At 43.8% G+C, this 15232-nt stretch overlaps 2 protein-coding genes across 2 annotated transcripts in view; one reads left to right on the top strand and one right to left on the bottom strand.

Moving 5' to 3' along the window:
* The window catches only part of DUOX2 (dual oxidase 2), a 59766-nt gene that overhangs the window by 32457 nt on the left and 12077 nt on the right, over positions 1–15232 (bottom strand). Inside the window, exons 2-10 of the mRNA XM_066635448.1 lie at positions 12521–12604; positions 9597–9761; positions 7859–8046; positions 6020–6221; positions 3483–3649; positions 3313–3373; positions 2944–3040; positions 2461–2551; positions 768–870 (exon numbers count right to left, since the gene is read on the bottom strand). Coding sequence (XP_066491545.1) covers positions 768–870; positions 2461–2551; positions 2944–3040; positions 3313–3373; positions 3483–3649; positions 6020–6221; positions 7859–8046; positions 9597–9761; positions 12521–12604 — 1158 coding nt within the window. The remainder of the gene's footprint in view (positions 1–767; positions 871–2460; positions 2552–2943; positions 3041–3312; positions 3374–3482; positions 3650–6019; positions 6222–7858; positions 8047–9596; positions 9762–12520; positions 12605–15232) is intronic.
* DUOXA2 (dual oxidase maturation factor 2) overlaps positions 1855–15232 on the top strand; it is a 34834-nt gene continuing 21456 nt past the window's right edge. The window contains exons 1-2 of the mRNA XM_066634820.1: positions 1855–1938; positions 2953–3082. The gene's annotated coding sequence lies outside the window, so the exon portion shown is untranslated. The remainder of the gene's footprint in view (positions 1939–2952; positions 3083–15232) is intronic.

Raw genomic sequence — 15232 nt, forward strand, 5'->3', positions numbered from 1 at the left:
CTCAAGAGATTTGTGGGAGCCCACACTGGCCTGATGCAACTGCTCTCAGCATGAAGGCAACTGTTTGACCTCTTGCATGAGCTGTGGGATGAGGGTTCCCTTCCACTGCTTGCTGTTTCACGTCTGTGATGTAGTAGTGGCAGCAAAGGAAAGGCCAGCCTTGCTTTGTGCAAGGCCTTTTATAGGCCTTGGGATATTGCAAGACCTTCATTCATTCATATAAGTTCACCTTTAATATATTCATTTATGTAAACTTAAGTAAATTTATTCAAATTTTAAAAGTAAATTAATTCTTTTTTCCCCCGGCCCCCTACACAGTGTCAGAGAGACGATGTGGCCCTCCTGCCAAAAACTTTGGACACCCCTGCTCTAGAGCAACGAACCAAAACTGACACCAGTCCACCAGTCTCCTCACCTTCACACTTCTTCTGATTGTGACGGAAGGAAGAGGATTGGGAAATGGGAGGCTTGTGCACTGCTAGGTGAGGCGGTGGGGCAGTATTGGTCACATTACCTCAAGTGCCAGGAAGTTGTGGGTTGATTCTGACCAGCTCTTGTCAGCACACCAATGGGACTAAGGCTAAAATAGATTGAAGTGCTGATAGTGTTCCATCCTGGAGCAACTGAGCAACCCTAGAGAAAACTCTCTTTGTACTACCCTTTCTGAGTTTGCGGTGAGAAAGACATCACTGCTTGTAATTGTGAATGTGAAACTGACATCCGGATAAATGCTGGGAAGCCATGTCAAGGAAGAAAAAAAGCCCTACCTCTGAGATCTTCAACCACAATGCTGTCTTCTTTCTCGGCGACTTGCGAACTCATCCCCAGCACAAGCTCATCCGTATCCTCAGGTTTTTGAAGGTTGGGATTCTGAACAGGACAGAAAGAAGGATGCAAAGGCTGAGCACAAAGCGCAAATACTAGAGGTGGGTTTTAAAACAGTTTTATTTTTTCACAGATTTTGGTGTTTCCCAAAGTTATAAGTGCAGAAAGTGTTTTTATTCACATTTTACATTATATTTAGAATTATAATTTATAATTGTTTTGTAATTTACAAAGCAATTTATATTTACAGTCACTTTAATAGTGCACTAGGTAGGTGATATAGATGGTATAGGGCCCAATCCTAACCAAGGCCCAAATCCTAACCAACTTTCCAGCACTGGCATAGTGGTGCCAATGGGGCATGTGCTGCATCCTGCAGTTGGGTGGCACTCACGGAAGGCCCCTCAAAGTAAGGGAATGTTTATTCCCTTACCTTGGAGCTACATTGCCCTTATGTCAGTGCTAGAAAGTGGGTTGGGATTGCACCCCAACTTTCCAGCACTGGAATAGCTGTGCCAGTGGGGCATGTGCTGCATCCTGCAGTTGAGGGGCAGTCATGGAGGCCTCCTCAGATTAAGGCAATATTTGTTCCCTTACCTTGGAGTTGCATTGCCCTTATGTCAGCACTGGAAAATTGGTTAGGACTGCACCCATGGTGTCAGTGGATGCAAACACAGTCATCACCCATGCACCCCCCCATTATAAAACAAAATAAAACAGTTTTATTTTTTCACAGATTTTATGTTTTGTTTCGTTACAAAAATGAGAAATGCAGAAAGCGGTACTAGGTGTTTTTATTTCGTAATCGCCATTCTCTTCCACCTCTATACGTTACACAGCGACAGCCGACAGCAGCCAGGCTCACAGCTGATAGCAGCCAGTGAGGTCCTAGGGAACATGTGATCTGGTTCCAACTGGCATACTGCTGGTGTCAAATGTTAAAGACTTGGGCGAAAGCCATTCGTGCCATTTTTATCTCTAAACCGGATGTGGAACACAGGAAGGAGCCAGACTGCTGGTGCACGTAACCCATCTGGAAAGTGGTGGCTTTCCAAGGTCTCAGAAAGGAGTCTTTGGCAGCAATGGGAGTCTTTTTCTTTGCCAAAATAGCAGGTATGGATGGATCGTGGGGAGAGGGTCTAAATCAGGATTGTGCTTGGAGGTAGGGTTAAAGTCCCCTACTCTCTGACATGGTCCCAATCCACAGAGGCCTCATCTAGCTGCTATTTTTAAAAGAAAAGTTAAGCCCATCAGCAGGATTATAACAGGCTTAAGATCATGTCTACTCAAAGAAAGAAAGAAAGAAAGAAAGAAAGAAAGAAAGAAAGAAAGAAAGAAAGAAAGAAAGAAAGAAAGAAAGAAAGAAAGAAAGAAAGAAAGAAAGAAAGAAAGAAAGAAAGAAAGAAAGAAAGAAAGAAAGAAAGAAAGAAAGAAAGAAAGAAAGAAAGAAAGAAAGAAAGAAAGAAAGAAAGAAAGAAAGAAAGAAAGAAAGAAAGAAAGAAAGGGCATGTTTGGCCAAATATGAACCAATAATGCAACCAACCAAGACATTTGTCTATTTCCATCGATCAAGCTGCTGGACCATGCACCCTCTCCCTTAGAACATGTATTTAGCTGCTCCCAGACAGTCCTTACCTCTCGGCCCCAGTAACTATTACAGAGTCGGAGTGCTGAAGAGGTGCTGCCATCTGTGTTGATCACTTTTCGGAAATCACAATTCTCGTTCCTGAAAGAAAAGAGGGCAGATTGTTCAGGGCAGTCACACATGTGCCCATACACATGCATGCGCACCCCTCCACACACACAAATCCAATTGGGGAGGGGGTCGTATGTCATCTCACAAGCTCTGCTGGCTTCCTTATTCTGAATGTTCTGAAAGATGGATCTCTCCCAACCATTTGCTCTCAGTGTTAGAGGCACTGACTGGCCATTATGGGACATTAACGCAGGCATCCAGGACTCTTACTCATAACCTCCCTCACAAAGAAATGGGCGATCAGTAGCTACTGCAGTATGTTGTATAAATAAATAAAACGATGTTCTAGTGGACACTTCATTCTCCTGACCAACTTGGCCAATGAACACAATGGTTGAAAGTAAGGCATGTTCTCTCCTTACCTCATGTAGGCTCCAGGCGGGACCATGGTACCTAAGAAGACAGCTGAAGACACCACAAATTCGGGAGAGAGCCTGGCATCCACATGCTGCTTGTAACCTGCAAGACAGATTGCTATGGCTGAGCTCCAGTTCTCAAAAGGTAGTGTGGCAGTGATGAATACGTATCCCTATGTATTGAGAGCAGCAGTGAAGATGAGAGAGCAGGCAGGTGTCCCTGCCAATTTGCTGCCTGAAGCGACCGTTTCAGTTGGCTTCATGGATGGGCCGGCCCTGCTACCACTCAGCTATGAATCCCTCCCCTCATTTTGGGCAGCCAGGCATATGTATCTGAAAGGGCTACTGCCATCCCTTGTGTAATCCCCTCCTCACCTGTATAAAGTGTACTGTTGTCTCCTAGAAAGGTTGGCAGCCATTCATACAGCACAATGTTCTAGAAAATCAACAAGAAGGTTTATGAGACAGGATCCAAAAATACAGTTGAGCAGCCTGGGGCCGAGCAGTTTCTCAAGGAAGACCCTCCCCACCCCAGGACACCTCACCTGATAAGTGGCAATGACCCATTTGCGTGCGTGTTGGAAAAGGTCCTCATCTGTCCAGTCAGGATGCTCTTCAGCAAGCTTTCTTGCCCAGTCGTTGTGGTAGCGGAACCAAACAATGCTTAGTGCTTGTAGAAACAGGTTTTCATTTCCTATGGCACTTCCAAAGTCTGGAAGAAGTAAGACAATACAGGTGTGAGAGGGTGAGAATGTGAGGTATTCCTGCGGGCTGATGTCTAAACTGAAGGTGATTTTTTTGGGGGGTGTGTGTGTGTGTGTGTGTGTGTGTGTGAGTGTCTGTGTATCCCACCAAATGCTAGAGGGCTGCTACTGCTGTGCCGGAATCCACAACTCAGCCAAATCCTGTAGTACAGAGCTGAAAGACAGGCACTAAAACGCTTGAAACTACTGTATGCCATTGCCGATTGCAGGTTGCGGGGGTGGGGTGGGGTGGGAAAATCCTATAACTTTTCCTGCTCCAAATAAGGGGTTGAACAAGATGGACTTGAAGGTCTTCCAACTCTAGAATTCTGTTTCCATGAAAGCTCCTCTAGGTCAAAAGTTCCTTGTTTGTGGAAAGTTAGCATGTCAGGGAAAAGAGTATTTACTCTTGCCTTCTCCCTAATACACTAGTTGCTTATGTTCAGGAAATTTTTCATTTTTTTTTTTTCCAAACAGCACTCAAACATGTGCCCCCCACCTGCAGAATGAACAGTCCGAAGAAAGTGGTATGCACCAGTGGCTAAGCTAGAGGGGGTGCGAAACACTAAATTTTGCAGGGAGCCTCACTCGCACCTTGCAAGCAGCCCCTCCCCCCCAGCCATTCCAGGCCCCTAGAGCAAAATGGAAGGGCTGCTTTCACAGCAAGGTGAGGCTTCTTACAAAACATTAACATTAGTTGCACTTTATTTAAACAGACAGAACGACTTATGGGCAGATTAAAGTGATGTCTCCAACTGTGATTTATATCTGTCTTTATGTAAGCAGGGTTTTGTTTTTTATGTTTTACAGTATTGTTACAGGATTAAGCAAAGGCTACCAGTTGGCCAATCAAATGACTGATGGATGCCCTAGAAGGCCAGTAGATGTCTCTGAATGACGTTTTAATGGCTCTAAAGTATTTTGTGCAGAGGAGGCCAAAAAGAACCTTGTAACTGGGCACGTATCTTGGCATGACGGGAGAGGTTGATATTAGTGTGTAAGGTGACTCATTCCTCCTCTCCTGGTGTGTAGTCAGTGCAAAAGAAGTTGTGGTTTCTGGCTGCTTCTGAATACGTGAGAAAGATAACGTCAGAGGATGGCATGGAAGCTGAAGGAGACTGAGCACATTGTGCCAGAGGCTAGAGTACATTTTAGGACTGCTCTCTGAGGATCTGACATTACCTGCTGACGCTTGCAGGTGTGCTCTACTATTTATCTCCATCCAATGCCCAACCTGTTTCTTTGTTAATGAAGCAAACATTACAAAGACTTTGTAAGGGATCTCCCCAGGGATCTCTTCACCAAATTAAGCCAAAATCCAGTTAGTGGTACCCTAGAACTTCTCATACATGAGGAAATGGGGAATGTGCATAACACCATATAGTAAAAACTAGACATGATGATTTACAACATGTCTTTGAATCTCATGCTTGGGATTCTCCATGTCTTGTTTCCAACCACATGCATCTGTGCTCCCTGCCTGATCAATGTGACCCAGCAGGTCAAGGGGGCCACAAGTCAACAAAGTTTAGGAACCACTGGGATGCAGGTGTCTTGTTGCCTTATGTGCTCCTAGAGGCATCTGGCAGGGTACTGTGATACACAGGAAGCTGGACTAGATGGGCCCTTGGCCTGATCCAGCAGGGCTTTTCTTATGTTTTTATGGCCACCCATGACAGTACTTGATTGAAAACAAGAATTGCTTCCAAGCGTGGGATACGAAGACGTGATAAAAACCACATCTTGTTTGGTTCTTCCAAAGAAAACAGGTAAGGTGCCATAAGGGCATGGGAAACAATATCACTGTCATAATGTCAGAAGCAATAGACATGAGGAAGACTCTTGTCAAACTCATATGCAAATCCTGTACTGAAAATTGGACATTAAACTTTACAGCCCTCTTCAGATCATAAAATCTGTGGTTTGGCAAAGGGTGCGCCTTCCTCATTCACCAGAAAAACAGTGGAAAAGATTCTTGCCCATTGTTTAACTTTCCCTTTGGACTCAATCTGAGTCAGAAATGCCCAGGTTGGTAGTTGGGTGGTGTCACCTACTGTGATTAACAAAATACTGAAGGCACTTTTACCATTTCCTGGGGCAGCCCCAGGGTTTAGCCTCTGTACAGACTGAAAGGAGTTCCAAGAAGTCCACGGACTGGCCTGTGTACACACACAGCACCAGGAGGGGATAGAGTATTCTGCATCAACTTCAGATTGTAATTGGAGAATCACATTCTTGAATGCTATCTAGTGTAAAAACAAAGTCCATACCTCTACCTCACTGTAAAAAGAAAATCATGACTGCAAAGAGCAAGTGCAGTTAATTAAATGCTTTCTTACTTAAGATCCCTTGTGGTCCACCCCGTTGTGTGGATGGGTCCAAAGCCTTCCACATTAAACTGCTTGCTTCGGTCTGCTTGGGGACGTTCGGTTGTGTTCCAGAAAGCAACAACCCTCCCGAGAAACTTCTCAGAGAATCGCTCCACGAATGCGATGAGCCATAGATGGCACTGCCATCCAGCCAACCTGTCACTCCATTTATCTGATGAGAGAGAGAGAGAGAGAGAGAGAGAGAGAGAGAGAGAGAGAATGGTAGAGAATTGGTGCAGGTGGGTTAGTGAGAGACGCAGCAGATGACCAGTAGAACAGATTTTCAAAGATAGTGACTCTACAAAAAATTTTTTTTTAGATTTTGAGCCCTTTTGAGACAGAGAGTCATTTACTTATTTTATTTAACCTGTAAACTGCTTTGTGAACTTTTTGTTGAAAGGCGGTACATAAATATTAATACTAATAACAGTTAATGGCCAGGAGATTTGAACTTGCCAGGAGGACAACCTGGCAAATCTCCTTGTGCAGATCCCATTCATTTCAACAAATCTTTCTTATACAAAATACTTCTGTTTAACAACAGAAAAAAGTTATTAGATCTGAAAATCCTTTGCACACGTACCTGGGAATAATCCTCATTGTTCCAAATGGGATTTCTTTTGAAGTGCACATAGGATTACATAATTGATTTTAAGCATAAAATCGTGGCAACCATGCACTTGTTTTATTTTATTTTTTTTAATGCTAAAGAGCAGCTCGGTAAGGCCCCCTGTGTATTGGGACTGCAAGGGGGGGGAAAGAAGCTTTAACCCATACCACTCACTTTTTCTCCAGGGGAAAAAGTTCCCATTAGTACCAATGGAAACATTTTCCCTTTGAAAAACAGCCGATATGAGAAGCCCAATCCTGATCAGGACCATAGTGAGGAGTGGGGTAAAGCCCCGCTCAACATGGTTCTGATACACTGGGGAGCCTGATCTTGCTTCTACTTAGCATTTTTTAATGCCAGTACTTGCAAAGATCATGATTAAAATAATGTCTCCTTTGAAGGCTGCTGATGTTTAAGTGCAAGAGGGTGAGTTGTTTTGTCTGCAGTATGAAGGTAGTCCTGGGGATTCCAAGCATTTTTCGAAAAGGTAATGGCCTTATTCAAGCCCTGTATGTGGAGCACTTGGAGTAGACTAAACCAAATGGCACATAATGGCCACTGGGATGCATTGGCTCTTTCCGACTCAGAGTAAATCAGTACAGTACATTACAGTACAGTACATTACAAGGGAGGGCACCAGGATGAGGTCTCTTGTTATCTGGTGTGCTCCCTGGGGCATTTGGTGGGCCGCTGTGAGATACAGGAAGCTGGACTAGATGGGCCTATGGCCTGATCCAGTGGGGCTGTTCTTATGTTCTTAGTACATTAAAACAGCCGTTCTGTGTCATTTGTTCCAGTATCTCCCCTATTCAAGGGGCATCTTTGCTTTGAAAATCTGAGCAAACCATGTCATAACGCTGACTGGGGAAGCAGATGCTGTCATGCAGTGCCTCTTTAAGGGGCAGCCTAAGAAGGTAACCATTTGAAGAAGGTCACATGAGAGACGGAGCACATCGGGTTCTTGCGGCAGAATCCCGTGTGAGTGGATAGTGAAATAAGCAGTTGAGTTATTAAGAAGAGGTTGTTACATGCTGTTGTTCTCCCATATCCCAACCATCCTTACTGATTTCATGAGGTCCCTCTCCTGAGCACATTAAAGCTGCATTAATCCTCTGACTCACATCCTGCATTCTGTGATATACTCTATAGCGCTCTAACATGTGAGGAGTGAAATCCTTTGACACTGCACGGCTAAGTACCTGCTCCCGTGGACTGTTGGGACTTTGGCCTGTTCCGAAAGCCCACTGCATACGTTGGAAGGGCAAGATGACATCACCTGACCCAGATGGGTCAAACACGGGATCCCCTTGAGGAATGGGTATGTTTAGGAATTCGGTAGGGCAGCCAATTGTGTGGGTCTCCAAGACCTCCGAGAGCAGATGGAAACCTGCCAGACATCCAAAGGAAAACAACAGGGTGGGTTACACACTGGCACGCCCAGCCACAATACTTTTGAAATTCAGTTCAACAAACTCAGAGCGGCGGTGTGGGCTGGATCTGGCGCCTTGCCTAATTCCCCTCCCCCATGAGAGGCATTTACCGTTCTGCCGCAGCGTTGTGTCTTTTCTCACTCAACTGCTGTACAGGGATGCTCTGGGCATTCGTGTCTGCCTGGACATCCTGCTGGGACACTGGGCAATAGATGTGACTGCCCAGAGCGTCCCTGTACAGTAATGGAGCGGGAAAAGACACAGTGCTGTGGCAGGATGGTAAGCACCGGTCAGGACAGGAATGGTTTTTCCAGGATACAGCAGTCTGGAGATGGCTACTCTAGCTCACCACTCTCTTCTCCTCTGCATTTCCTCTTTCACGTGGTTCCCCTCTTCCTTTTTGAATCCAGGGACCAAGGCGGGGGGGGGGGGAGCAGAGACAGCTGGCAAGCCACTGTGTAAGAGATGCAACATTTGGCTACCTCAAGGACTGGGAGATCTTGGACCAACCCTAGCCTCAGTGGGCTCTTACAACAAACAACAACAACAACAGCACTATCAATGCATATACTAGAATGAAAAGGCAGGTTCCCATTCCTAAAGGCTGAAAGAGAGACACAAAAGAGAAAGGACAGGGAAGTAGGTACAAAGAAAGACCGCGGGAAATGTGCAATTATTTCATGTATGTTTACTTAAGCCTAGTTACAGTATATAGTTACTTATCCCCGCAGGCAATCTCTTAGCAGCACATGATGTAAGAAGAGATCATATTCTGTGTATCTATTTTAGTCATGCTGAATAATCTGTGTGTAATCTTTGTACCTAACTCTAACGATCCACATTTAGACCTGAGGATTTCCTCCAGCCTGGTGCAGGTGGTTCTGAATGAGTGCCAATTAAGAAGGAAATAATCATCTTAATGATTTCCTCTTTCTTCTTCCTGCTCCCTAGCCAGAATGAAGTGATGACCACTGAGAAACCCACAGCCTGCTGGGGGAGGGATTGAGCTCCAAGAATGCCTCAGGCAAAAGCAGAAAGAAATATCTGACTAAGCTCATATTAGGAAATGCAATCAGTTAACCTGGGGAAAACTGGACTAAGTGGCCAAATCAATCTGAGTTTTGGAGCTGAAAACCTTTAAGAGGGAGCAGACACAACAACTCTATCAAGAGAAGACACCAAGTCCTGTAGCCCAAGGGGCTGGTAGTTTCCTTGGGGACGGCCCAATAATCCAGGTGCATGATTAACAGGATCACATGAATTACAGTCTCCATGCTACACAGCATATCAACATACACAGCTGTTTATACTGAATCAGACCTTTGGCTTTTGTAGCTCAATATTGTCTACACAGATTGGAAGCTGCTCTCCAGGGTTCAGATCAGGCCCAGAACAGGGCCTTTCCCAGTCTTATCTGGAATTATCAGGGATTGAACCCGGCACCTTCTACATGCCAAGCAGATGCTCTGTCCCTTAGCTAGGACCCTATATAGAGTTGTCAGCTTACCAAAGAAGACGCCCAGCACAGTGATATTCCTCTCGGAGGGCAGTCCCGAATTCCCTTTTGCCACCAGGTTGCTGAGTTCACGTGCATTGGGGACCTGCGGTTCCTTCAGGGCCTGGTAGACACCATCTGCAAAGTTTGCAGGAAGCAGTCGCGACATCCGGGATCCTGATAGAATGAAATCAACTTGTCAAGTTGTGCAGGGACCTAAGAGAGGCCAGGCACTAAAAATGCAGCCTGGCGTGCCATCTTGAGTCCCCCTATCACTTATCACCTTGTCAAATCGACATGTCAAGTTGCAGTGAGGTCCTGGGCATGGCAAGCATGCTGGAAGGCTCTTGAGAAACAAGAAAAGGGCCTTCATGAAAGTGTAGCCATCACTTCTCATGTACCATCCCTGAGACAGGGATGCTGCTCCTTTAAGGTTAGAGACAAAGAGAGACACGTCTGCTGTGGAAGCATACCCGACGCAGTTGTGACACATCTATAGTGTTCTGGCTAAGACTGAGTTTAGGCGGAAATTATTTTTACATTTGAAAATCCAGATGTGCAGCCATAAAGCAACCTCCTTGCCCTCAAAAAGCATGGCTGTGCAGAGAGCTGGCTTTTCTGTCAATCAGAAAGCCACTCTTTGCCCTAATCCAACTGCTAAACGAACAAACAAACAGAATAACCCCTGCTGATTGGGTAAGAGGCACTTTTTCAAGTGGGTGCTCCTCTTTTTAGCAGGGGGAGAGTAACTGGCCCACCTCACCCCAGCAGTGTCTTTTCTAGTGGCTGTCTGCTGGTGTTCTTTTTGCATCTTTTTAGATTGTGAGCCCTTTTGGGACAGGGAGCCATTTAGTTATTTGATTTTTCTCTGTAAACCGTTTTGTGAACTTTTAGTTGAAAAGCGGTATATAAATACTGTTTATTAATAATAATAATAATAATAATAATAATAATAATAATAATAATAATAATAATAATAATAATAATAGCAGCCTTAAGAAACAGAAAGCACCAGAGAAACTTTTACATCCTACCAGAAGCTTAAAGGGGAGGATCCAACATATTGAAAGGAAGAAGACTGCTATTTGCACCCACTTATTTTTCTACTAATGACTATCTCTGGCCTAATAAACCTGGGGGATGGAGTAGTTTCAGAGATGTTCCCATCATAGCACTGCAGGGATGGAGGAAAGCACAAGGGCCAAACACTGCCTTTATTTATTAAAATGTGCTTATGTTAAAAAAAAAAAATCTTGATGCACTGCTCACAATTAGAAAAGAAAGCACACACAGAACAATCAACACAACTCTAAAGCAAAGTCAAAGGTGTGAAAAAATGAAAGCCAAAGATCTTAATCTCAAAGCTCTAGCCCAGTGCTTCTCAAACTGTGGGTAGGGACCCCCTAGGTGGGTCCTGAGCCAATTTCAGACAGGTCCCCATTCAATGTCTATTTTATGTTTAATATAGCAGACTTGATGATACCATGATATGTGACTGCATTTGGGGAAATATGACAGATCTGTAATTTTAACAGGCTGTGGCCCAAATCCTAACCAACTTTCCAGCACTGGCATAGCTGTGTCAATGGGATGTGTGCAGCATCCTGCAGTTGGTAGCACTCACAGAGGCCTCCTCAAAGTAAGGGAATGTTTGCTCCCTTATCTCAGAGCTGCATTGCTCTTATGTTGGTGTAGGAAAGTGGGTTTGGATTGCACCCTACTTTGTATATGCTTTTAACAATGAGAGTCAATGGGCCTTCCTCCTGGGTAAGTATGGATAGGATTGCAGCCTTGGGGATGTTTGGGGATTTTTTTTTAAACAAATCAGCAACTGCTTGGGAGGGTTAGGAGGGTTCTTCTTTATTCTAAATAAATGCATTAATATATACTTATTGTAAACTTTTAATTTACTTAATTGAATTTGATTTTGCTGCATGGAGGTGTTAAAAATTTTCCTGCTCGATGATGTCACTTCTGGCCATGACATCACTTCCAGGTTAATGACATCACTTCCGCTGGGTCTCGACATTGTAAAAAGTGAGTCTCAGTGCTAAAATGTTTGAGAACCATTGCTCTAGCCAGTTTAAACCACTCAAATCTGTCCATTCTGCAGCTTTTCCTGAGACTCAATTAGGGCCCAATCCTATCCAATTTTTCAGAGCCAGTGCTGCTGCGCCTATGGGGTATGCACTGTTTTCTGTGTTAGGGAGGCAGTCTTGGAGGCCTCCTCAAGGTATGGGAACATTTGTTCTCTTACCTCCGGGCTGCATCGTGGCTGCATCGGTGCTGGAAATTTGGATAGGATTGGGCCCCCAGTCAGGTGTGAGACACCTGGGCACACTGGGAGACTCAATTATCTAGAACAGGGGTAGCCAACCTGCAGCACGCCATGTGTCATTTTTAATGTACAGAATCTTGAATGTGCCACTTTGCCTAATTTTGGCCCTCTCCAGACCTGCTTGGGTGGTTTCGCTGGCCCAATGCGATCTATTGAGTCTCTGTTATTATTATTTTGTATTATTGTTGTTCAGCTATCTTCGCACAGCCCCAGGCCTCATTGCTCCCTTTCTGGGCTTCATGCTGGGAGAAGTGCTGTGCACTCATAGCCATGGAGCCCTGCATCAGCTGCTGCAGCCATGAAAGGCAACTTTGCGTGTGCCACTTAGGGTCCGCATGCCACTAGTGGTACCCATGACACAGGTTGGCCACCCCTGACTGTGGTTGTTTTTGGAGACACTCTAGCCCACCCGTCTCCTCTCCAGCACCCTTTGGAATCCAGGGAGCAGAAGGAAGAAGACCGGTGGAGGTGGGTACCACCATGCCAATCCATCACCTGACACAACTGCCTTGGATGGACTCACAGACAGGCTGGGTCCAGCATGCTCCTAACATCTGCAACACCATCACAGGTCTCAAAGTCTCATCTCAGCTCTCACCTGCCGCATTGTGTGTATGATACATGAGGTTGTTATACCAGCCATCATATCGCTCAGTTTCCCAGTGGATATTCTGTTGGGCACCTGAGAACAAATAAGCCAGAAACAGCCATTAAGGAAACCAAAACCATTTGGATTATCACAAAGAGGAAAAGGACAGATTCCCCCACCAATGCTGGCATGTGGAAACTGTTGATAACATGACTCTATGATAATGGCTCCACACAGTGGCCAGAACATGTGACAGCCATCTCTAACTGAGCCCAGGACCACAATTAATTTTGTCACTTTCTTTGCGGATTAGCAGGTATCAGAAGCATTCTGTTCTAACTGCTTGTGGAAATTAAATTTACTTACCAGTGGCGTGCCATAAGCCAGCCAGGACAAGCCAAAGCAAACCAGGATGCCAGATTTTAGTTCCAAACTCAGGATTGCCTGTGAGGGACATTTCTCAGGAACTGTTTCCTGAAAGTCAAGAAAGGGTCATTGCAGGTTATAATAAGTAAATTCAGAATATCTGTGCAATTCTAGCAATTTTCAACCAGGCAAGCCCTCATTCGCTGAAGAAACCGAAACATTTGTTCAGATTGTTTAGAGATCATGGGTGTCACTATTTAACACATATACAGTTTAAACAAGCCTGGCAACCCATTTCTTACTGCAAAATGGTGTTGGGTGGGAGGGAATTGTTTGGAGTGGAGAGGTGGTAAGGGAGAGAGCTTTAAACCCTTTCCATGCCAGTTCCTTTTCCCATGTACTCCCTTCCAACGGGCTCCGTATATCCCCTGCTAAGTGGGCAAAGAAGCACCTTTTAAAGTGGTGTCCTCTTATATTTAGCAGGGGGAGAGCAACTGCCCCCTCTTCACACCAGCATCGTGGCTTTCCCAGTGGCTGTTGCTAGTGTCTCTTCTGCATCTTGTTTTAGATTGTGAGCCCTTTGGGAACCATTTCTTGATTTATTGTGCTATATAAACCACTTTGTGAACTTTCTGCTGAAAAGTGGTATAATAATAATAATAATAATAATAATAATAATAATAATAATAATAATAATAGCAGCTTTACTGGGTACAGCTTACATCTTGCGAAGGTATTTATAATAGCAAAATAGAAAAAAAAAACAGGCATCCTAGGTCTTAGGGAAGGACTTGATGTCTGGATAAAACAAACCAGTCAATAAAAGAAACCTGACTGTGCAAAAATCTCATAATAATAATAATAAATCACATGGGCTGCACCAGTAATCCGACTGCAATATTGGACTGCAACGACAATTATTATCACCTGGATTGCACCAGATGGTGATGAACTGCATGGCTTTTGGCTTAAACATCTAGCAAATTTCCATAAGCACGTAGCAAAACAGTTTAATCATATTTTGCAAGGAGGTAATATTGAACAATGGTTAACAACTGGCAAAATTCACCTCATAATGAAAGCAAAAGGTGCAGTTCCAAATAATTCTAGACCAATAAATCTGCCTGCCAACCATGTTTAAATTATGAACTTGTATAATAGCAGATGAAGTAACACCTGTTAATAAGCAGCTCCCATCTGAGCAGAAGGGAAATTGCTCAAACACCAGAGGCACAATTGATTGACAAAATGATTTTACAAAATCAACAGGTGATTGACAAAATGATTTTACAAAATACCAAAAAGAGAAAAACAAATCTACGTGTTGCATGGATTGATTACAAGAAGGCCTTTGACTTGTTGTCTCATGCATGGATATTAAACTGTTTAGAAATAGAAGGTGTCAGCAAAAATATTCAGGCATTTGTAAACAAGGCAATGAGCATGTGGAGTACACAGTTAACAATCAATGGTGAGACTCTTGGTCAAGTGAACATCAGGAGAGGCATTGTCCAGGAGGACTCACTGTCACCTCTGCTGTTTGTTTTTGCTATGACTCCACTTTCACAAATATTAAATAAAACAGGCCTCAGACAGCAAACATCAAATAAAATAAATCATCTGCTCTACATGGACGATTTGAAGTTATATGGAAAGTCCCAATCTGAAATAGAATCATTAATAAACACCTTTCATATATATAGTAATGATATTGCAGTGGAGTTTGAACTAGATATGTGTGCTGCCTTAATAATGAATAGAGGGAAAATAATAAAAACTGAAAGAATAGAATTGCCCAATGGAAACAATACTAAGACTTGGATGACAAAGAACATTATAAATATCTGGGCATATGTCAGGCAAATACATACTGAAGTTAAAATTCTAAAGTCCAAACTTAACTGTGGGAACACTATACAAACCATGAACACCTGGGCTATACCCGTCATTAGATACACTGTAGGAACAGTAGACTGGATACAGGGAGGGCTAGAGACAATAGACCATAAGACCAGGAAAATAATGACCATCAACCATGCTCTCCACCCTCACAGTGATATGGACAAACTGTATCTCCCTCGCAGCTCAGGTGGAAGAGGAATGTTGCAAGTCCATCAAACAATAGAGGAAGAAAGGGTAGAGGTAGAAGAATATAAGAGGTAGAAGAATACAGAGGTAGAGGCAGAAGAATATAAAGCATGACCAAGAGGATGCACTTAAAATGATTAACAATGAGAAATTATTAAATATCAATGAAACAAAGCAGGCTTATAAAAAACAAATAAAGAACCGAGCAAAAAGTAGGAAAATAAGCCACTGCGTGGACAATATTTACGAGGCATTACTGGAAAAACA

This window comes from Tiliqua scincoides, chromosome 8 (genome assembly GCF_035046505.1).
Source record: "Tiliqua scincoides isolate rTilSci1 chromosome 8, rTilSci1.hap2, whole genome shotgun sequence".
NCBI lineage: Eukaryota > Metazoa > Chordata > Lepidosauria > Squamata > Scincidae > Tiliqua > Tiliqua scincoides.